The sequence below is a fragment of the Nannospalax galili genome, unplaced genomic scaffold (genome assembly GCF_000622305.1).
Source record: "Nannospalax galili isolate Female #2095 unplaced genomic scaffold, S.galili_v1.0 scaffold944, whole genome shotgun sequence".
NCBI classification, from domain to species: domain Eukaryota; kingdom Metazoa; phylum Chordata; class Mammalia; order Rodentia; family Spalacidae; genus Nannospalax; species Nannospalax galili.
This window is the reverse complement of record NW_008352899.1, coordinates 325,762-349,649: the sequence shown is the minus strand read 5'-3', so window position 1 is coordinate 349,649 and position 23,888 is coordinate 325,762. Positions and strand designations below refer to the sequence as shown.

Below are 23,888 nucleotides of genomic sequence, written 5' to 3'. Positions count from 1 at the left end.
GATCCATACCCTAGAGTCTGGTCAACCTACCAGGCATCACATCAGTAAGGAAAACTTCCCCTCTCTCTTTTAGCATCCATCAGTTGCCAATAGATACTCAGCTAGAGCTGGGGCTTCCTGTCCACCTCCCCCATCCATGTTGGGCTCCTTCTGACTTGAGTTTATACAAGTCTTGCACATGCTGTCATAAATGCTGTGAGTTCATATGTGCAACTACCCTGTAGCATCCATATAACACAGTTTCCTTGCATTCATCTACACCTCTGGATCTTGTACTCTTTCTGACCCCTCTTCCGCAATGATCCCTGAGCTTTGGAGGGGATGGTATAGTATAGGTGATGATCCCTGAGCCCTCTCCAGTCTCTTATTCTCTGCACATTGACCATTTGTAGGTCTCTGTGTTAATCATCATGTGCTGCAAGAACTTTCTAGGGTGAGAGTTGAGAGATGTACTAATCTGTGGGTATAACAGTAAGTCGTTGTGAGTCAGTTTAATATTGTGTCTATTTAGCAGAATGATAGTAGGAGGTTCTCCCCTGTGGCCTGTGATTTGTATAGCCACATGTTCTTGCCCCGATAACAGTGCCAGGTATGAGCTCCCTGTTGTGAAGCAGGCCTTAAATCCAATTAGAAGGCAATTGGTTACTCCCATATTTGTGCCACAGTTGCACCATTGGGCATATTTTTCTAAGCAGGTGGTTATTGTAACTCACAGGGTTTGCAGCCAGGTTAGACTGACCATCGCCTTTCTCAGTCACTCACATGCATAGCACCTTCCAGTACTATGAAAGCTAGCTAGCAGAGATGTAGCTTCAAGGTCAGTACCAACTCACTTTCTCCGTGTTTGTTCTGCAATTCAAGTATGTGATTTCTTCAGCAGTAGGGTCTTACTGTGAAGTTTGGAGGAAACCCAAATGCAATGGCGATAGCTAGTATGCTGGTATTGTTTGAGGATCTTTGGACTCTCTCTGGGCAACAACTCCAAAAGAGGGAGTCCATTCCTAGCATTGGGCTTTGCATTTGCTAGCCTGCAATGTCTGTTAGGGACAAGAACCCCTGTTACAGGGTAGCTACATCAAAATTCTTTTTATATTGTATATGTATGTAGTGGCAGAAGCTTCCTAGTAGGTTTCCATATGACCTTTTCCAAAGGCCTTTAGTGTTAATTGTCCCTCCTTTTTCTCTGTCTTCTGCTCTTCCCTCCCATTCCCCACCCCATTAAACCTGTCCTGTCTATTATTCCCCTTTCCCATTGATATCACTTCATTCTGTCTTCCTTCCAGTGAACAACCCCCCATGGCACCTTATTAGTTTCCTAATCACTACGGATTTTCTAATTGAACCACAATTATAGGGTAGCATCCACCTATAAGACAGAACATGCAATATTTACCTTTCTGGGCCTGGGTCACCTCATTCAAGATGATTGCTTGTTTCCAGATCATCCATTTACCTGAAAATTTTATAATTTCATTTTCTTAACAGTTGAATAACAGTCCATTTTGTAAATGTACTATACTTTCATGATCCATTCATCAGTTGATGGACATCTAGGTTATTTCCATTTCTTAGCTATTGTGACTGCAGCAGCAATGAACATGGATGAACAGGTAGGATACAGAGTCCTTTGGGTATATATGCCTAACAGTAGTGTGGCTGGATCATGTAAGAGACCTACTTTTAGCTTTTTGAGGACCATCCACAACAATTTCCATAATAGCTGTACCAGCTTGCACTCCCACCAGCAGTAAATAAATTCTCCCCTTTCCCCACATCCTGGCCAGCATTTGTCATTAATGTCTTAAACATTCTGACTGGAGTAAGATGAAATATCTTTGTTGTTGTTGTTAAATTTTTTATTTATTTTTATTTTATGCGTGTGAGTGTTTTGCCTGCATGCACATCAATGCACCTGTGTCATGCAGTGACTGTGCCAGATGATGGTGTCGGATCCCTGGAATTTGAGTTATATAGGGTTATTAGTCACCATATGGGTGCTGGGAACTGAAGCTGGGTCCTCTGCAAGTACAGCTAGCGCTCTTAACTGCTGAGCCGTCTCTCCAGCCCCTAAGATAAAATCTTAAAGTAGTTTTAATTTGTATTTTCCTGATGGCTAAAGATGTTACACATCTTTAAAAGTATTTCTCAGTCATTTCTGTTTCATCATTTGAGAACTCTATTTAGTTACTTGCCCCAATTTTAAACTACCTTTTTTTTATGTTTAGGGTTTTTTTTTGTTTTTTTGTTTGTTTTTTTTGGTCTTTTTGAGACAGGGTCTTCTTGTATCCCCAGCTGTCCTGGAACTCATTATGTAGACCAGGCTGGCCTCGAACTCACAGAGATCTGCCTGCTCTGCCTTCAGAGTCCAGAGTGCTGGGACTAAGGGCATGCACCACCATGCCAGCTCTTGATGCTTAGTTTTTTTACTTCTTCGTATATTCTAAATACTAAACCTCTGTCAGGTGTATAGCTGGTAAAGATTTTTCCCTTTTTGTAGGTTGCCTCTACTCAGATGAGGGTGTCCTTAAAAGTACAGAAGCTTTTTTTTTTTTTTTTCTCATTGCAGCTGGTTTGTTTGTTAGTTTTGTTTTGTTTTTTTGAAGCAGGGTCTCCCTGTAGCCCCAGCTGTCCTGGAACTCACTATGTAGACCAGGCTGGCCTTGAACTCACAGAGATCCGCCTGCCTCTGCCTCCCAAGTGCTGGGACTACAGGCATGCGCCACCATGCCCAGCTTTTTTTTTTTTTTTTTTTAATGCTTGCACTATTGACCGGAAAGTCCTTTCCATTGCCTAAAAGTTCCATTGTATTCCCTACCTTCTCCTCCATCAGATTTAAGGTATTGGTTCTTATGCTGAGGTCCTTGAGAAGTTGAGGTTTGTGCAGGGTGAAAGATAGGGATCTAGTTTCATTCTTCCACATGTAGCTATCCGGTTTGACCAGAACCATTTGTTAAAAATGCTATCTTTTGTCCAATGTGTTTTCTTGGCACTGTCCTATTTAGCTTTCTATTCCTGTGCTGAACCACAGATGAAAACCAACTTGGAGAGGAAAGGGTTTATTTCCTCTCACATATCCAAGGCACAGTTCATCACTCAGGGAAGTTAGGCATGGACTTGGGGCAGGAACTTGGAGGCCTTAGACACAGACCGTGGAGGAATGTTTCTTACTGGCTTGCCCCTTTTGGCTGTGTTCAGTCTGCTTTCTTATTCAACCTACGTTCACTTGCCCAGTGGTGGCACCACCCACAGCACACTGAACCCTTTCATATCCTTCAACAATCAAGAAAATGCCTCTCAACTTTCCTACAGACCAATCTGATAGACAAATTCCCAACTGAGGGTCCCTCTTCCCAGGGACAACTTGACAGCTAGTTGTCAACTAGAGCTATCCAGCATAGCCCCTTTGTCAAAACTCGGGTAAGTATAAGTGTATGGACTTAAATCTAGGTCCTCAATTTTAGTCCATTATCAACGTGTCTGTTTCTACGCCAATACCACGCTATAGATTTGTGGTATAATTTGAAATCAGGGATGGTGATGCCTTCCACTTTTATTAGTCAGGATTGTTTTGGCTGTTCTGGCTGTGTGCATGTATGTGTGTATGTGTGTGTGTGTGTGTGTGTGTGTGTGTGTGTGTTTCCATATGAAATATGAGATTATCTTTTCAATTTCTGTGAAGAATTAATTGTGTGGTAATTTTAATAAGGATTGCATTGAATCTGTACGTTGCAGGATGGCCATTTTCACAATATCAATTCTACCAATCTGTGACTATGGGAGGTCTTTACCTCTTCTGGTATCTTCTTCAACTTCTTTCTTCAGTGTCTTAAAGTTTTTATTATATGGGTCCTTGATTTGTGGAGTGGAACTAGGAGAAACTGTAGGTTTCTGGCACATTTGCTTTATGGGTCTATCATACAGGCCTCTTAGCGAATGGTGAACTGGATGGAAAACACTGCATATATCTCAGGCTCCCTTTGGCTGGCCAGTGTGACACTCATCAAACACACATTTCTTTTTTAAAAAAATATTGTATTTGTTATTTTTAGTGTATAAGTGTGTTGCCTGCGTGTGTGTAAGTGCACCCGTGTAATGCAATGCCTGAGGAGGTCAGAAGAGGGTGACAGATTCCCTGGAAATGGAGTTATGAACAGCTGTTAGCCGCCCTGTGGGTGCTGGGATTTGAACCCAGGTCCTCTGCAAGAGCAATCGGTGCTCTTAACCACTGAGCCATCTCTCCAGGCCTAAGCATACATTTCTTAAGGAGGTGAAGAAAATGCATGCTTACTGGCTTCCTGACTGTGGCCAGATACCTCATGTTCCCACTACTGTGCCTTCCCCACCATGATGGACTGTGTCCTTTCAAACTGAGAGCCAAAACAAGCCCTTCCTCCCTTGACCTTCTTTTTCTCAAGTATTTAGTCACAGCAGTGAGAAAAGGAGAAAATACATTGAAAATACCAAACACTGGTGATGATCAGGAGCTGCAGAAACACCCATTCGTTGCTGGTGGGACTGCAAATCAGTACTGTGTTGATAGTATTTCAGTTTCTTATAAAACTAAATATACTTTTTGAAATTTTCTTTTTTGAGACATAGTCTCACTATGTGGTTCAGTATGGCCTGGAACTCTCTATGTAGCCCAGGCTGGCCTCAAACTCATGTCAACCCTCCTGCTTCAGCCTCCTGAGAAAGCTAAACATATACTTGCCATTCAATCTAGCATCTCTGCTCCTTGGAACTTACCCAAAGGAACTTCAGACTTAAGTCCACACAGGTGCATATACAGCTTTATTCAAGATTGCCCAGACTGGCGTGTTTCTATTGAGATTTCCTCAAACTCAGAGACTTTACTCAGCCACGTTCAGTCTGCTAGCCCATCAGAGGCAGTCTTCATTTCTGTTACAGTGTTTTCAGATCTCTAGCATTTCCTTTTGTTCCTTTTTCTCAGAAATTCATTTTGTCCCATAATGTCGACTTTACCCATGAAAGCCCTTAGAATATTAACCACAGTTGTTTTGAATTCCCAATCTGATAATCCCAACATCCCTATTATATCCATATCTGATTCTGATGCTTGCTTGTATTTTTAATTATGTAAACTTGCCTTTCAGTGATGTGATAATATATGTGTATGGGGTGGGGGGTGGTCCAGTCAGTCCTGTGATTAGGATTCACTCTTTCGTTTTTCATTTTGCTTGTGTCTGTGTTTGAAATACGTATGCGTGTATGCATATTTGGGAGTGTGTGTGTGTGTGTGTGTGTGTGTGTGTGCGCGCATGGGGAAGCCTGCGGCTGAGCGTGTTCTTCAATGGCTCGCCACCTTATTCATTGAGGCAGGGTCTTTCAGTTGAATCCAAAGCTCATGGACAGAGCTAGTCTGGCTAGTCAGCTTGCTCCAGGACTCTCCTGTCACTGCCTTTCAAGTACTGGGATTGTAGATGAGCTGTCATGCCACCTGGTGTTTTTCAATGAATGCTGGGGATTTGAACTTCAGACTTCACACTTGCATACCAAATGCTTTACCTGCTGAGCCATCTCCCAGCCCTTAGAATAGTTGGTCTTTTAGTGAGTCTGAGCCTCTAGACTGTGGTCGTCCCAAGTGTTTCTCATTTTCCCTACTCCTAGGTGGGATATGACTAGAGATGACTGAATCTGAGTTTCCCTTCCCTTGGGTAGGTTAGGCTTTGATCAAGCCCCAGCAGTTCAGGCTTTGGTCAACTAATTTCACCAGAGACAGAGCTTGTTAAGAAGAACAAAACTCTTTGGCATATTTTGAAATAGTTCCTGGTTCCTTTCACTGCTGAGTGCATTTGGGGACTGCCCCCCCACCAAGTATTCACTGAAAGAACCTAGAAGAGCTCCGGGAGAGAAACTCAAAACTACAGGGCCTGATAAGTGGAGCTCCCTGAAGTTTTTGTCCCTCGGGCTTCTCTGCACTGCATCTCTAGCAACTTGTCAATTGCAATTTAGATTTTCTTACAGGAGCCCATGGAGGTTTCTGTTCACAGGTCTCTACTCCTGCAGACCTTTCTCATCGACGGAACAAAATACCTGACAGAAGCAACTTGGCAGAAGAAGGATTTATTTTGGCTCACAGTTTCATGGTGTAGAAGGTGTGACAAAGCTGATGGATGGCTTATTGTGTCTATGGGGATCAGTCAGGAACCTGAAAGCTGAGACCTCAGGCTGGAACTGGTACCGGCAGTATAACATTATAACCCTGTCCCTCTGGTCTTATGCCTGCCAGCTAGGCCCCACAGCTGAATGACTCCACAACCTCCCAAAACAGCACTACCAACTAGGGACCAAGTTTTCAAATACATGAACCTGTGGGGGGCATCCCCCATTCAAACAGTAACAATTCCAATACAGTATAATTCTCTCCAAACACCTGTCTCTTGGGCTGGTTTAAGGGGTAACAGTTCACCCTGTGCCTCATGTCTCTTACAGATCCAAGAATCATGCTTGGATTTTCAGTTTGTTCAGTTTTCTGTTTGTTAGATGGAGACTTAAAAGCTTCTTATAGGCCAGACCAGAAATTGGAAGCCATATATTTTTTTCTTTTAGCTTCTAAAATTAATGAATAACAATCCAAATGCCCATCAACTGACGCAGGGGTAAATAAAGTATGGCACATCTATACACAGTAATGATATTTAGCAATAAAAGGGAATGAGGTACTAATATTCACCCCATGTTGATAAACCTCAAACACACCGAGTGCAAGGAGCCAGATGCAGAAGAACACACACTGCGCAATTCTATTTACATGAAATATTCAGAAAAGAAAAAAAAAAATCTCTGGAGACAGAAAGTAAATTAGTGGTATCCTGGGGCTACCATTTCACATGGTGAAATTGTCACAAGGGTATTATTAGATAATGGAGAAGTTCTGAAATTGGATTGTGGTGTTGTTCATGTGACTTGTTAACTTTCCAAAAAAAAAAAAAAAAAAACCCACTGAATACATACAGCTGGTCACTCTTGTCAAATGAAATAGTATCTCAATAAAGTTGGATTTCCTATTTGGACAATATAGAAAAGCATTAAGAAAAATATACAGTGGCTCCCATTCTTACATCACTAGCTGAAATTTCCCCTCTTCATCTCATTCTTGTTCTCTGCTTTTCCTCAAAACTTTCATCTTAAAGCATATCATGGAAGCTGGGCATTATGGTACTTGACAGACTGAGACAGGAGGATTGCTGCAAGTTCAAGGCAAGACTGGGCTACATATTGAGACCTGGTTTCAAAAGCTCAAACAAAACCACAACAGCAACAAAACATATCACGGATAGTTCCCATATCATTAAATTTTTACTGTTAACATGAATATACACAGTTTACCATTTCCCAAGTTGGATGTTTTCTAGATCTTCCACATTCAGCACTGTAAGGAAAAGCAGCATGTTCCAATTTCCTGGCCTACCAACAGTGAAGCAGATGCCCATCTTAAACACTCTCCTTAGAGGTGTTTTGGTTTGTCTCCTATCTTTGCTTGTTAGATGAAAACTGGTATCTCGTTTGATTTTAATTGAGTTTATTATGAGGAAGGTTGTACCTATTTTCATTCACCAATTGCCTATTTGCATTTTTTGTGAATGAATCACCCATACCTCTCACTTGTGTCGTCTTATACTGGATTAACTGTCTTTTTGTTGAACCTGTGTTTTTTATAAGACCGTGTCAACTTTTATACTGTTGTTTATGGTTCAAATATTTTTTTCCAAGTTAGCTGCTTGCCATCTGACATTGTTGCTGTAATTCTGATGTGCAGGAGTTTTCTGTCATTCCTATGAAGTTGTCAGTCTTTCTCCCACAGATTCTGACTTTACTGAAATGCTTAGAAAGGCTTCATCCACCCAAATATTATGTAGTATTCACCTATATTGTCTCTTCAAGGTAGTTTTATAATGTTCTCTTTCCTTTGTTTTCTTGCTATTTAACCTTGGATCTGTCTGAAATTAATTTTGATGCATGGATTCAGATTGGAGTCTAGAAAACTGAAGATGTAGCTCAGTGCTAGAACACTTGACTGCATGTATGAAGCCCTAGGTTCAATATCTGGTACCCAAAAGAAAAAAATGGAATCTAGCTTAAAGGTCTTCCAAATAATTGAATAATTGTCAAGACACAATTAATGAATAATTCATCCTTTTACTGCTGCTGAGAAACATCCTTCTTTTTCATGTTTTGAATACTCGTTTCTGCTTGAGTCTCTAGTTTCTAAGGGCTTTTTATCTCGTTCCCTTGATCTACCCGTGTTTTCATATGCTATTACAACACAGTTTTAATTATTTTGGCTTAATGATATATTTTAATATCTGATAATACAAGTCATCTTTCATGTCTTGTAAAGACATTCTTTTGGTAATCATTTTACGTTTAGGCTTCCAGATACATCTTAGAGTCATTTAGCCAAGTAAAAGAGAAATCCTTCCATGGCTCTGATTGGAATTGAATGAAACTGAAAACTGACAGCTGACACTCCTTTCCCAGCACCGAGGCCATGACTATCTCTTGCTTACAGTGTTTTATTTGATTTTATCATTTGTAAAGTATTGGAATTGCACATCTTTTATTTGGTTTATTATTTGCTGTTTAATTTTTTTGCTGATGCTGTCAAGGAAAACCTTTTGCCCTTAAATTTTCCCACTGGTTGTTATTGATATAAAGAGATACTTGTTCATTTGTGCTAACAAGTCATTTAACTCTCCTACCAGCCCTTAACCTGTCTTAATGGTTAGGAATTTTTAAAAATATTAATTTTGTTCATTTTTGTCCATTGGTGAAATAGTGGCATGGATGTTTCTGGGGTAACCAGTGGCTTCCTGGTTGGATCTGAGGCCTATTCCATGGCAGGAAATACATGTCTGGTGCTGTAAACTGGTCAAAAATCTATGACTAGGGAGGTCGCAGGCCCTGTGGGGGAATCTGCTACTGATGATTAGCTAAATGGACATGCAGTCAAGCTGCCTTCTAAATATTTGTGTTTATACCCATAAACAAGTGCAACCTTGGTCAAAGAAGCCTCTTTTAACAATGGTGATGGTGAAAGCAGAGACTCATAATTGGTCAAAGTACTGAGAGTGAATGACTGTTGACTGTTCAGTCTTAAAGAGGACATGTATCTCACCCCCTCTGAGGCCCAGGAGACATTGCTGAAGAGGGGGTGGAAAGGCGGTAAGAAGCAGATTGTGAGGAGGAGTGCTGTGAAACACTGGCTTCTGGATATGACTTGGCATTGCACTCATGAACTCACACCTGCATAAGACCTGCAAACATATACATGTGTGCATGCGCACACACACATACAAACCATGGAAGGAGAGGAACTAGTTTGAAAGAAGGAGTTGGGGTGAGCTGATTGAAGGTAGGGGCAAATGTAATCACAGTGGATTCCCATTTGTGTCATGTACAAATAAGAACTTATACCTTTGCAAAAAGTTGTGTCTCTCAATTCATTTTCTGTCTCTTTATTGATCAGCTGTGCATTGTGAATCTTTACTAACACCTTTAAAAAAATAAACTTTTCCTTTGACAAGAAGGCCTCTAGTGTTTCATTAGATATTAGTTAGTGTGATAGTAGGGTGATGGGAGCTAAAATTGCCTCAAGAAAGTGTCTCCCCTGCTGCCTTTTTATTAAGCATTCTTTTTTAAAAAAAGGTTTTATTGTTTTTATTTTATCTGTATGAGTACATTGCCTGCATGTATGTAAGTGTACTCATGTGCAATGCCCATGAAAGTCAGAAGAGGGTGTAAGGTTCCTCTGACTGGCATTACAGATGGTGTTTAGCTGCCATATGGGTGCTAGGAATTGAACCCGGGTCCTCTGCAAGAGCAGCCAGTGCTCTTAACTGCTGAATCACCTCTCCAGCCCCATTATTAAGCATTCCTAATAGCAGTAGATACTGGATTTTATTAGACGCCTTCCTCCATTCTGTGAGTTGATCGTATTTTCTTCTCCTTTGAACTATTGATGTGGTAGAATGAAAGTCATAGATTTCTTTATATTGAACCAGTCTTAAATTCCTGAAATAAAACTCTATGTGGTCATGGTATGTTAGCCTTGTAATATTATGGTGGATTCTACTTGCCAGAACTCTATTGAGAATTTTCATAGTGGTATTAATAAGTTAGTAATCTTATTTGGCCTGTCAGATTTTGTTAGCAGGAATTTGCTAATTGGAGAAAATGTATAATTTCTGTACCTGGAAATGATCTAGGCCCATACTGAACCCAAGTGTGTAGGGGAACCGTGTCTATAAAACCTTCTGATCTGAGCATTTCGCTCCGGCCTCATCCCTCCTCCCCACACACAGTTCTACCATCTCTCATAGGAGGAATCTTTGAGTATGCAGATGGCCCCAACGCCCAGGTCATGAATGCGGAGGAGCATGCCTTTCGATTTTCTGCCAATATCATCAACAGAAACAGGACTCTGCTGCCCAACACAACCTTGACTTACGACATCCAGAGGATTCACTTCCATGACAGCTTCGAGGCCACCAAGAAGGGTGAGTGTTCACTTCCTCCCTGTACTCTGCCTGCCTTGGAAGGGACCAGAGCTCTGGGCAAAGCTCAGAACCCTTTCTGCTTGGTCTGTTCCAATCCAGCGCAGGTTGTCAGTCCCCCAGGAGCTGGAGCATGATCAGGGCTGTCAGGAAGGCTATCCAGATATGATGCTGTAGCCTGTAACACCAGCAGACTGAAGGAAGGTCATGAGTTCCAAGCCAGTCTCGGCTACACAGCAAGTTCAAGGTCAGCCTGAACTACACAGCAAAACCCCGGGAGGCTATGGAGGGAGGCTAGAAAGGAGAGGAGAGGTCGGGGGGAGCTGAGACTTCCTGAGAGGCCAACCCAGGTCTCCAGCACCTTTGAACCGAAGTGGTCATTCTCAGCCTTGGGTTTTCTTGTTTATTAGTTTTACTTTTAATGAATAAACAAAATTGTAGCTATTTATGGTGTATGATGTGCTGTTTATGGTGTATGATGTGCTTTGTGGAATGTTCAAATCAGAGGACCTATGCATTCATCATTTCTTTATGGTAAGAACATTGAAAATCCTCTCCCTTATTTCAAAATATACAATACATTATTATTAGCCACAGTCACCTTGCTATGAAAATTTGTTTTATTTTTCTTTAGAAACCTACCCAAAATATCAATAGGTAGCATACATATAAAACAGATACTATATTAGCTCAGGAGAACACCATCTGCCTGCTGTAAAAAGACTTAATGAAAACAGCAAGCTGTTCTGTGCCCACAGCAACTTGACCCCAGAGGCTATAGATGAGCCCTGAAGTCTGACACTGGCCTCAGATTTCAATGCATTTCCAGAATTTCTTTTGGCTGCATATTAACAAGAAAGTCCTAGTTCATAAAGATAAGCTGTGGTGAATCCACTCAAGGTTTTCTCACACCTGAATTTTTAAAATAATATGATAAAAAACAGATATTGTGCTGTGTCCTTGCTAATTAGCAGTCACTTTTAAAAGGAAGTAAAACTCCAGTGAGTCCGGGTCCACAGACACGTACACAAAGGCGACTTCTCAATACCCAAGTGAGCTGCCAGTTTCCAGTGTGTTGTGCATCACATCTGAGTATGCAGTGGGCTTTTTTGTTGTTATCTTTTAAAAGATAGCTCATCTGCTTATATGCATATATGCATGCATACAGTCGGCCCTCAGGACCCCTGGGCTCTGCTCCTATGGATCCAACAAATCAAAGACCAAAAATATTCAGAGAAGAAAATCAGGTGCCCCTGTCCTGAACACATACAGACTTTTTTGTGTCATTTTTTAAACAATAAGCATAAAGCCTATTTACACAGCATTTGCATCGCATTGTACAATGAGGTATCTAGAGACAGTGTAGCATATGAGGGAGCGTGTGAGGAAGATATATGCAAATACCATGCTGCTCTGCATCAGGGACCAGAACATCTGTGAGTCTGCTATCTGCAGGGGTCCTGGAATCAATTCCCTGTGGATCCCGAGGAAGACTGCATATCTGAACTGTATTTTTTACATATATATTTAATTCAAATTCAACTTAAAGGCTTAGATAACTGGAAATAGCTTCCACAGAACCTTAGATTTCCATGTAACTGTTTTTTAAAAATCTCAAGCCTAAGGAATCTCATTCCCAAAACGACTAGGTCATCTTTCCTGTAACATGATATCATAGACTGTCAAAGCCCATACCACAATTTTAGGCTAAATCATCGTATATTTAATGTCTTTCCTGTTCTCCCTAATATTACTGAAAGGAAGATTCTCTTTTGCTAATTGTTATATTCCCCTAAGGGACTAGAGGATAGTAACTGCTCGATAAAATGATTGTTGAATGAATCAATGAATTGATGTGAGCTTGGGACATGGGAATCTGAGCATCATTGTCCAGGAGCCCTGTCAGCTGAGTTTCTAAACCATTTGGTCTCTTAGGAGCCCAGGATGCTGCCTGCTGCTGGTTCTGTTTTCCAAAGTCCCCCTGTGGACAAGCATTTGAGCCTAGAAGTCAGCAGAGTGTGGCCGTGGAGCCAGGCTGCTAGGACTGGCATCTCGATAACTCTTAGCTGCAATGGACAAAATGTGTCTTGGTTCCCTCATCTGTGAAACTGTACATCTCTATTAAGTGCTTAGGACAGTGTCTGGCAGTCTAATGAATAGGACTTTGCTCTGGGTACACTGCTAGGGCTCCCTGCTCTCCACACAGTGGGCCATCGAGACAAGGTCTGACTTCCACAGAGGCTTTTCCTTCCCTACCCTCCCGCTCCTCCTGATCTGTATGGGCCTAAGTCTGAGACTCCGTGAGTTTGAGTGGTCACTGCTGACATACTTGAATCTCATCTCAGCCTACCTTCCTCTGAGTGGTCCTTTGTCCATCAACCCTCTTCCTGTGTAAACATGCCCTTCTCCCTATGCTGGTCTTCCCACTTATTTCCAGCATTGCCCTGTAGCTAGCCCAGGACAGTAAAGCATCTATCTCCCTGCCCAGAGTCCATGCTGACACCCTCTAAAAAATGACTAAACTAGATGAGACCTGTTTACAGAAAGGTCAGAACTCAGAGCAAATGCCTGGAGTCAGAACACAAAGACCCTCATGGGTTCAACCAACGCAAAGGGCCAAGCTGGGTTTTCAGTCTCATTTTCCTAAAACTCATCACAACAGCATGCTGCCTTTCTAGCGATGTGACTTCTTCAATGAGGGTGCTTTTCCCAGCCTGACAGAAGCCCAGCTCAGCCTCAGAGACTTCTGAGGAACACACCCTCCTGGGACTGGAGTTCCCTATGAGCCACTGCCATACTGTCCACAGAGACCAGAGACAGAACCCTCATCTCTCAGAAGTCAGTCACAACCCCTCCCCTCCATAGCAGATCACACAGCTTGCTCCCCTCAAGCTGTAGATGACTTGTCCCATTCCTAGGTCATCATCAGAGCCCCACGGGAGCCTGCTTAACTAGCCCCAACCTGAATTTCCTGCCACTTCTGTGCACTCAGTCCCTGAGCCTCGGTTCTAGGTTCTAGGTTTACATCACACTGCTGCCTCCACTCAGCCTTGCCCTTGTCTAACCAACTCGTTCTTCTCCTTACACACTTGTCAAGATGAGGTCAGACCTCAATGCACCAATCTATCTATAACCCTAGACTTTTCTTTCAGAATCCCAACCCCGAGTGTGTGTGTGTGTGTGTGTGTGTGTGTGCACTCACGTGTGTGTTGTGTTGTGTCTCTTCCACTAGACTGTAAGCCTTATTACCATTTCATTCCTGTGCTGTGGAGCCTAGCGTAGACCTGCACTGAGGTACACAAGGTCAGTCCTGGTGGTTTGGGCTGATACACAAGTCAGAAGTATGTATGACTTCCCAGTGAGTTGAACTCACATTAAATTTCTCCTGATGATCCCAGCAAGAAATAAAGCTTTGCCCTCTACAGGTCACACCTAAGAGGGCAGGAAACTGAGTCACAGAACCAACAGTTAGAACAGACAGAAAATGGAAAAGAATCAGTAGAGTGTTGGCACAAAGCAGGAGGGCTTCCTGGAGGAGGAGAGGCCTGAGCTGTGCTGTGAAGGATGGTGAGAAAGAAGAAGATTCGGGCAATACAGAAAGTAGAGTGGATTTTCAAGAGAGTACTCTGTGCACTTAAATGATCTTTAGTGAACAGCCACTGTGTGTCTGGTGTTATGGATCCCAGGGTGGGCAAGGCATAGGCAGCCATGGAACTTGGATCATCATGGCTAGAATGATAGACACATGGGCCTGGGAACTTTAGGAGATGGTGCAGGAAAGGTGGGCTGCAGCCTTGACTTGACCAGGGAGCCCTTGGACATAAGAAATTAATATAAGGTAGCTCAAGACAGCATTCCTAGTACTCAGAGCCAGAAATCAGACAAAGCTTCTGAGCTTCTGGGATCCTCTGCAATGCACTATGACTTATGGCTGCCACTGCCCCGTGCTGTTGCTGTGCAGTGATTTTACCTTCATGGAGGGTAGACTCTCTTAACACCTCCATCTTGAATGCTGCTTCTTGGGCCCTGCAACCTATCACCTGAAGCACTAAATCCAGAGGTATGTCCCTGCCCTGCACTTGTGTGCAGTGTTCCATCAGAGGACCACCCTTTGAAAACCCCACCACTCTCCTTGTGCCCTTGAGGTGTTCCTTTTGTGGGTTCCCACCCGCTGCGCTTCTGTGAGCATCCTTATGATTGTCTTTCGGAGCACAGATACTCATTTTTGTTGAGTTTGTTTTTAGAAGTTGAAGTGTAAGGGGTCACAGTTTCACAGGGGAGGCGTGCCAGTCTGTACTCCCCCCGCAGTGCTAGGCTGGCAGGTACCCTGCATCTGTATGAACACACAGAAAGGTCAGTTTTACCTTTTAAGATTTTGGCCACTCTGGTGGTTTATGTAGTGGTTATCTCACTGTGGTTTTATTTTGTATTTATCTGATGATTAGAAAGATTGAACCTGTTTTCTTAGACTAACAGACCATTTGAATATTCACTTTCTCTTTTTTGGAGTGTTCTTTTGAACTTGTCAACCATTTTTTTTTTTTTTAATGAGTTCCTTGGGGCTGGAGATGGCTTAGTGGTTAAGAATACTGGCTGGGCTGCTCTTACAGAGAATCCGGGTTCAATTCCCAGCACCCACATGGCAGCTAACGACCATCCATAACTCCAGTCCCAGGGGATCTGACAGCCTCTTCTGACCTCTGTGGACATTGCACGACATAGGTGCGCTTACCTACATGCAGGCAATACACATATACACATAAAATAAAGATAATAAATAAAATTAAAAAATATATCCATTCCATGTGGGCTTGTCTTTAATACTCTTTTAGGAATATCTCACGAGAAGCAAAGTTCTTAATTGTAAGAAGTCACATTTATTAGTTCTCCCCTCCATGGTTAGTCTCTTGTAGTCTGGTTGAGAAGTCTTTGTCAGTTGTCAATAGTCTCCCCTATTTTCTTCTAAGAATTCTGTTGTTTTATCTCAGAGTGATTTTTCTGTGTGTGGCGTAATGTGATGATTGAAGTTTGTTTCTAGAACAAAAGACTGGTAGAATAGATTCAACTTCTCCTCAGGTCTGTTTGGTAATATACACCAAAACTTTTACCTTTAAGGAATTTTCTAGACACTTTCATAACAACCAAAAAAACTGGCAATGTGTTAACAGACCATCCATAAGAGAATGGACAGATTAATATATAGTTGAACAATGGAATTATTTTTTGGTCTTTTTGAGACAGGGTCTCCCTGTAGCCCCAGTTGTCCTGGAACTCACTATGTAGACCAGGCTGGCCTTGAACTCACAGAGATCCACCTGCCTCTACCTCCCAAATGCTGGGATTAAAGGCGTGCATCATGAATTTTAATCAATAAAGAAACAGGATGGGCTCAAATGTAGCTCAGTGGTATAGAGCTTGCCCAGCACGCACAGGGTACTAGGTTTCATCTCCACACACAGACATACAGACATACAGATGCACAGACATACAGAGAGAGAGAGAGACAGACAGACAGACAGACACAGAGACAGAGAGAGAGGGATTGACATTCTACCCTATAGCACTATGTCTCAGTTGTTAAAACCTGCCAGGTGGCCTCCCCTTCATGAATGGAAGAAACACTGTCTGACCCTTCTGCTGCGTCAGCCCCCACTGGGCAACTACCCTCCCTCTGGGAGCCGCACACTCCACAGTCTGTACTTCTTTTGATCTTTGGTTTTTGGACTGCGTTCCTCAGGAGGTTCATTAGGACTCTTCCAGGGGGATGCACTTGGGCCCAGTTCTGATGAATCCAGTGAGAGAATTTTACCCAGATGGAAGTCCCCCCAACTACCACCCTCCCTCCACAAGCTGGATCTGGATCCAGCCACCTTGGGCCATGTGGGGCGAGGTGATACAACAGCCCACAACCTGGCACCCCTTGCCCCACCAGCTCTGCTTGAATTAGTCCTTCCTCCTGCATGAGGCTCAGGAGGCCTTTCCCCATTAAAAAGGACTTTCACTATTGTCTTTATTTTGAAATGTTTTGTGGAAAATTAAAAGATGAATGACTGCCAAGCAATGCCTAAGCCAGCAGCCCAGAGTGCTGTGTTTTCTTCCAAGGCTGGCCGGAGCAGGCTGGAATCGACCCAGCACTCCCCAGGCTCCTCTGCCTGCACTTATTCTCTGGGTGGCTCAATTCCTTTTAAGACACAAATTGATTGGGATAATTTCAGCTATAACTACAATTGCCATGGAATGGGGGCGCATTCAGGCTGGGGACTCCTGCATTGACTGTGAACCATTGAGTTACTGTAAAATGACCAGAAAATGGATTCAAAATTGAAGGCACAAATAATGTAATTACTGCGGTGTGTGCACGGGGCTGCCAGGACAAGGTTGGCTGCTGCCCTGGAAACATCTAGAAGCAGTGCTGCTGCTGTAATCCCTGAGCCTTGGAGGTAGCAATGCTCTTCCAGCCTAGAAGATCCTCAAAAGGTGAAGAAACACAGAAGACGAGAAAACAGATGTAGAGAGGGGCAAGTAAAAGAAAGAAGTAGAGAACAGGACTGGAGTCGCCTGTGCCCAAGCAGGGAGATCTAGATGCTGCATCTTTAGTAGAATGGAGTCCACTGTGGAATTACCATCACCTCATAACCACTCTTGCCACTGCTATCAACACGCCGCACCACAGTCACTGTTATCCCTATCCATGATGCTATCACATCCGTCAACACTAGCACCACCATCCCTACCTCTACTGCCATCATCTCCATCATTGTTAAGACAACATCTCCATCATCACCAATCCTATCAACACCAGCATCAGCATCATCCCTCCTACTGTGCTCATCATCATTGCTTCCCTTCCACATCGTCAGCGGCAGTCCTACTCTTACCACCTCCTCTGTCACTGGTGGTCACATCTCATCCCTGCTAGCTTCATCATCACCAGCCTTGTCCATAGCAACTGTCTCATTCATCAACACTGTCACCATTATCCTTCACAGCCTCCCAGCATGGTCTTCACCCTCACACTCTGTGCCTTAGCTACCTTTGTCCGGGTCCTGACAGCCAAGGTCCAGAATCAGTTACTTCCTTCCAAATCATTCCTACAGTCTTCTCTATCATACACTCTGTGCCTAGTCTTCTGTTCCTTGCCACAGACAAACAAGATGTCTAGCCCTTGGTCTGGGACAGGGGCATCACCTAAAAGGGTGGGACTATAAGGATGGTTTGGGGGCCTCCTTGGCTGTCTGCTTTAAGGTCAAAGCAAAGAAGGGACCCATGAGGTAGAGTTGGGAGTGGTGACAGAGAATGACACAAGTCATCCAGTCAAGTATTCAGTCTGAACATCTATCAGAGATGTCTGACTTTTATTTAAATATTTAATATTTAAATATGTTGCATTTATTTAGTGCGTGTGCACATACACATATGCACACATGTGCCTGCCATGGAGCATATGTGGAGGTTAGAGGACAACTTGTGGGAGTCAGCTCTCGCTTTCCAACATGTGGGTTCTAGGGATTGAACTCAGGTCATCAGGCTTAGCCCAAGTGCCTTTACTCACTGAGCCATCTCACTGGCCCCTGTCCATCCTTTGGAATGGCAATATGTCATGATCTACAAATGTGTTGTGCCGTACTCACAGCTAGTCCGAACCCTGTGAGCCACAGAGTAGACATATCTGTGGGGAAAATGAGAAAACAGAGGAAGTGGTGGAGCAGAAACCAGGTATGCCAGGGGACATCTAGAAGGGTCACACAGAAGTAGGAAACAGAAAATGAGAGAGACCCACAGATCTTAAAAGGTACCCATGCCCTGGGCTAAGACAAGAGAGCGTGGCCAGGCCTGATGATTGTCACTGTCATCGTCACTGTGTCAGTGTCCAGGCTCTAGAGCTGCAGAGTGACTCATGTGTGGTCTCAGGGAGAGCCTAGAGCCTACGCTTAAGATACACACACCTAGACAGCAGGAAACTAGCAGGGCAGCAAGAACATAGGACCCACCACGGCCTCTGCAGGACGGCACCAGATAGAACTGTCCATAAATATGATGGTTTGCCAATAACCAGAGCTCCTACTTTCGAAGCATTTACCATGAGTAGAGATTGTCCTTCACACTCCCACACAGGACTGCCTAAGGCTTGCCTTGAAGGTGGCAAGAAAGGGACAACAGTGTGCCTTCCTGCCTTGGCCTCTAGGCCCAGAGCTAGAGGGGGCGTCTGGCAGACACCACCTGCTCCATCGTGCATCCTCTCCTGCAGTTGGCACTGGACAGGGGAACCCTCAGTCACCAGGAAACACCCTCTGTGCCATCCTGCCCTGTGTTCCAGTGACCCCAGCAGATTCTTAACAGAGGCCTACATCACTGCATCTGTTAGCGAGGCTGCAAGAAACAGCCCCTGGTATTCTTGGAGGAAGTATAGATTTTAGGAATAATAACTACTCTAAAGTTTATCTCCCACTTCCAGGGGGCAGGTAGGACTAGTAGGTGTTAGCCAAGAGGAAGGTATGCAAAACTCCCCATCTGATACTCTAATCTCCTCTGCATTTCCAGACTGGTTGACACCACTCTGCTTGTGGGGGAGCATCTCTGACTCCTCAGGTCAGCCTCTCCTGACAGAATAGGGCCAGTGGGACAAGGGACTTAGCTATCAGGAACCTTCTAGACTTTTTAAGTACCTAGAATCCTAAGTGTCCTACCCAGTTGGCCCCAAGCCCACATCTAGGGTCTACAGCTTCTCTCTCCAGGGCCATGCTCCCAGAGTGATCATGGGACAGCTGTTCGTAGAGGGGTGAGAATAGCTTGGGGAGCAGGGCCATCGTATCTACATGGAAGGTGTGAGGAACCTGAGACTCAGGACGGAGCCAGAGATCAAAGAGGAGCAGGCTGGGTATATTTATCGAAGCAGGAGCAAGGTCAGGCTTTGTTTAAGAATGTGTTAGCCTGACTCAACATTTCAATGTTTGGCCTTGAAGGCCCCTTTATACAGATCTTTTTAAGCAAAGTATCTGCAGGATATAAGGCTTAAGGACTGTTGGGGACTGGGGGTGCTATTACATGTTGGGTAGTGATAGTTCCCCCAGTAAGACTAGCAGGCACAGAGACCTGAGGGAAGGGAGAGTTGAGTGGACAGCTGAGGGAAGATCCTTCCAGTTGGAGGACAGCAAGTGTAAGGGCCCCGAGGCACACATTTGCTCGGTGTGTTTGGGGAACATTATGGAAGCCAGCAGAGCTGGAATGCTATGAGGGAGACAGATAAGGATGGGAGAAATCAGAAGGCAGTGGTGACAGGGACAGGGACAAGGAGAACCTGTAAGAAGTAGGTCCTGTAGGGCCACCCTAAGGACTTTGGCTTTGATACTGACGGAGACCAAAGGAGTGATGTGACCCTTGGACACAGAAAGGCTTGTTCTGGCTGCTGAGAGTAGGGGTAGATGGTAGAGAGGGTGCCTGGCGTCCGCAGTAAAGCAGGAGAATGATGGTGTGTGTCTGGCACCAGGCAGGTGTGGGTGTAGCAGGCCAATAGGAGCTGCTGGTGGTCTGGGCTGGGTGTACATCAGAATGGGAGGTGTCAAGGCAAAGCCTCAAATAGGGGGCTCTGTTTTGGACGCACAGGTTGTGATGGTGAAATTTGTCAAATTGACGCAGTCTAAAATCACCTGGAAGGAGAGTCTCGATAAAGGATTGCCTATACTGGGTTGACTTGTGGGCAAGTCTGTGGGGGATTGCCTTAATTAACTTAATTGATGTAGGGAGAGCTAGCCCACTGTGGGCAACCCCATTCCCTAGGCAGGGGGGTCCTGGACTATCAGCCGAGCACAAGTGAACATGCATGTGTTCATTTCTCTCCACCCCTGACTCTGGATGTGATGTGACCAGCTGTTTGAAGTTCCTGCCGTGACTTCCCACAGTGATGGACTGTGACCTGGAATTATGAACTAAAATAAACCCTTTCTCCCCTAAGTTGCATTTTTTTTGTTAGGATATTTTATTACAGCCAAGGAAATGAAACTGGGACACAGGTCTAAGAGGCATCTTAAGGTCCAGAAAGCTTCACTGAGAAGGAAAGATGTCTAATGAGATGTTAAGGAGCAGCTTGGGGCTAGTGGCAGAAGTAGGAAGATGCTTGCTTCCTGTTTGTCTCTCAAGTTCCCTATGAACACAGCTTGGACACCACTCACAAAGACAATAATGCCACAGGTGCCCAGCATGCTTACATGGGCAAGGCTTTCCAACAGCTGGGCTTACAAACGCCTCCTCTCACCTTCCTGGGGTCAGATGAAAGAGACCATTACAGCCCCATTGTTCAGATGAGGAAACAGACTTCGAGTCAGACCTGCTCCCAGGGTTCCTTTGACTTTTTGTTCCTGTGTTTGTGGAACCATTACTGCCCTACCCTCAGTGCCCACAGCACCTCACTGACTCCCATGCCGCCTTCCACTCTGTTGCAGCCTGTGACCAGCTGGCACTGGGCGTGGTGGCCATCTTCGGGCCGTCCCAGGGCTCCTGCACCAATGCTGTCCAGTCTATCTGCAATGCCCTGGAGGTTCCCCACATCCAGCTGCGTTGGAAGCACCACCCACTGGACAACAAGGATACCTTCTATGTGAACCTCTACCCTGACTACGCCTCGCTCAGCCATGCCATCCTTGACCTGGTCCAGTCCCTGAAGTGGCGGTCGGCCACAGTGGTCTATGACGACAGCACAGGTGGGTGGCCGGGCCTGGCCAGGCTTGGGGCCAGATGAGGGAGCAGGGCCCCAAGACTAGTCTTCTTGTCTAGCACAGTTGCCCCGGGAGGAAAGGCTGTGTCCGACACCCAAACACCAGTAGCACCTGGTCACACCAATGTTTGCCCCTTGGTCTCTCACACCCACACACGTCAGCCACCCACACACCTCAGTCAACCTCAACCTGGCTTACACCTGCCTCTCTCCTCCCTACCACACCTGACTCATCTGCAGGACACTGCTGAGATCTTTACCTGGCACCTGCCCAGCACTGGCACACACCTGTGTTCACACCTGCAGAGGCATGCCATCACCCTTGTACACCTGCACACAGGTTACTCCTTGTGTGGCCCGGTGTACAGTGTGTACCTGCCACCTGTAAATCCTACCAGCCTACCACCTGGCTGGGTAGCCTCTTTGAGCCTTTGTCTCCTTATGGGTAGGCTCTGGGGTAAGGAGGCAGAGGGTTTACAGGAACATAGAGAATGCTTGAAGCTCAGAGGAAGTTAGACCTGATTCTTCTTATCCTTGGGTTCAGTACCCCACCCCATTTCTCTGTCCACACTCAGGCACAGACCCCTCTTCATGCCCAACTGTACTCAGACACCAGCTTCTAGCCTACCCACATGACCACTGACCCCAGCCAAGGACAAGCCTATAGAAATGGACAATGGGCTTGGGTCTTATCCTCCCAGGACAGAACCACTCAGGCACAGACCCCTCTTCATGCCCAACTGTACTCAGACACCAGCTTCCAGCCTACCCACATGACCACTGACCCCAGCCAAGGACAAGCCATAGAAATGGACAATGGGCTTGGGTCTTATCCTCCCAGGACAGAGGGCTTGAAGCTCAGAGGAAGTTAGACCTGATTCTTCTTATCCTTGGGTTCAGTACCCCACCCCATTTCTCTGTCCACACTCAGGCACAGACCCCTCTTCATGCCCAACTGTACTCAGACACCAGCTTCTAGCCTACCCACATGACCACTGACCCCAGCCCAGGACAAGCCTATAGAAATGGACAATGGGCTTGGGTCTTATCCTCCCAGGACAGAACGAAGAAAGGCCCAGGCTGTGAGCTACAGCTGAGGCTGGACCTCCTGGTGCAGAGGCACCTGTCCCACATGCACGCCCTGCCCATTTGAAGCTATATCAGCATTCCTCTCCATAGGGACTACTTGGTCCAGTCTTTCCTGGCCTTCAAATCTAGATAGGGCTAACCTTCCAGAACATTCTTAGTACAGTGTATTATTCTTTCCTTTGCATGTCTGGGGCCCCTTAACATATGCCAAGAACAGATATGTACTAAGAAATCAGAAAATATATTCTGGGCCTCCCCTTTGGACCTTCTGAATTGCTGGGTGACAAATCCTCAGCCTTAGTCTTGGCAAAGTGTATGTTACAGAGGAACACAGAGAGGATCCCACATTGCTGGGTCTGTGAACCTTATAGCAGAGCTAAAGGCTCTCTGGAACAGCAGGGGAGAGAAGAGCCACTGCCAGACCCTGCCTTTACCCTTGGCCATCCTCATGAGGTTCAGCCTCTGGAGACAGAGCAGGCTAGCCTCGAGATGACTGCATTGGAGACTGCTGTCTTGTACCATGAGCCAAGCCATGGTGGCTTCATTCAATTCTACACATTTCTCCATGACTCTAAGAGGGGTAAAAAATAAAAAATGAGGAAACTGAGTTTCAGAAAAGTGACAGGTCCTGCCCAATGTTACCTGCCAGTAAGTGTCACAGCTGGCATGGTCCTGCAGGCTGGTGTGAGCCCAAGGCCAATACTGATGGCTAGTATAGAACTCGATCCACACCTCCTCTTTCTTTCCAAAGACTCGGGTCTCAAGACAATTTTTAGCCCAGCCTCTTCAGAGACAGTGACCTTGGCAAGTCACTTAACCCATCTGGCCTGGCTCTTCCCACGTATCAAGAGCTGCAGCATCCAGCCTCAAAGAGCCCTCCAGCTCTTAGCTGCTTGTGATTCTCTGTCAGCTCTTGATTACTGCCTAATGGGCTGGGGGTAGGAATAGCAAGAGAGAAGCCTTCAGAAAGGATGGTCTGGAAGCTGTTTATTTATCTCAGGGTTCTGTAAACATCTGTTGAACTCCTGCTGGACCCAGAACATGCTACTGGAGATCCACAAAAGCAGGTCTACCTCCTAAGACCCCAGCAGCAGGCTCCGCCACTGTGGGGCACTCCACGGTACCCAGTCCCCTCTAGTACTTCTGCAGTGTGGTGGCATTATCTGTCTAAATGATCTCTAGGAACAACGTCTGTCTGTGAACCAGTTTCTGCTTCCAAACCTTGGGCTCTCTTTGCCTCCAGGACCTAGCACAGGGTCAGGCACAGTATGGACATTTTTAAATGGTTAACTGACATGGAGTGAGTTGAAAATCATGTTGAATTAAACTCTAAATCTTGCAAGGAAGAGTATAAGGGTGCAGAAATGAAGATGCTACTACCCCTATTTTTTTAGGAGTTAATCACAGGAAAGCGGGTGCCCTAAAGGAGACTGGTAATTCCTGGCCATTGGAGCTGAGAATCAAGCAGTAGGGACAGGCAGTCAGAGTTCCAACTGCCTGGAGGGGAGAAAGCTGTTTGTCCTTGGCTAGTCTGCGCTGACTTACCAGAGGAGGAGAGAGATTTGCTGCTG

General features: G+C 45.0%; 1 protein-coding gene across 1 annotated transcript in view; it reads left to right on the top strand.

Annotated features, from left to right (window-relative positions):
• The window catches only part of Grik3 (glutamate ionotropic receptor kainate type subunit 3), a 232,720-nt gene that overhangs the window by 130,756 nt on the left and 78,076 nt on the right, over nt 1-23,888 (top strand). The window contains exons 2-3 of the mRNA XM_008850200.3: nt 10,344-10,520; nt 20,957-21,214. Coding sequence (XP_008848422.1) covers nt 10,344-10,520; nt 20,957-21,214 — 435 coding nt within the window. The remainder of the gene's footprint in view (nt 1-10,343; nt 10,521-20,956; nt 21,215-23,888) is intronic.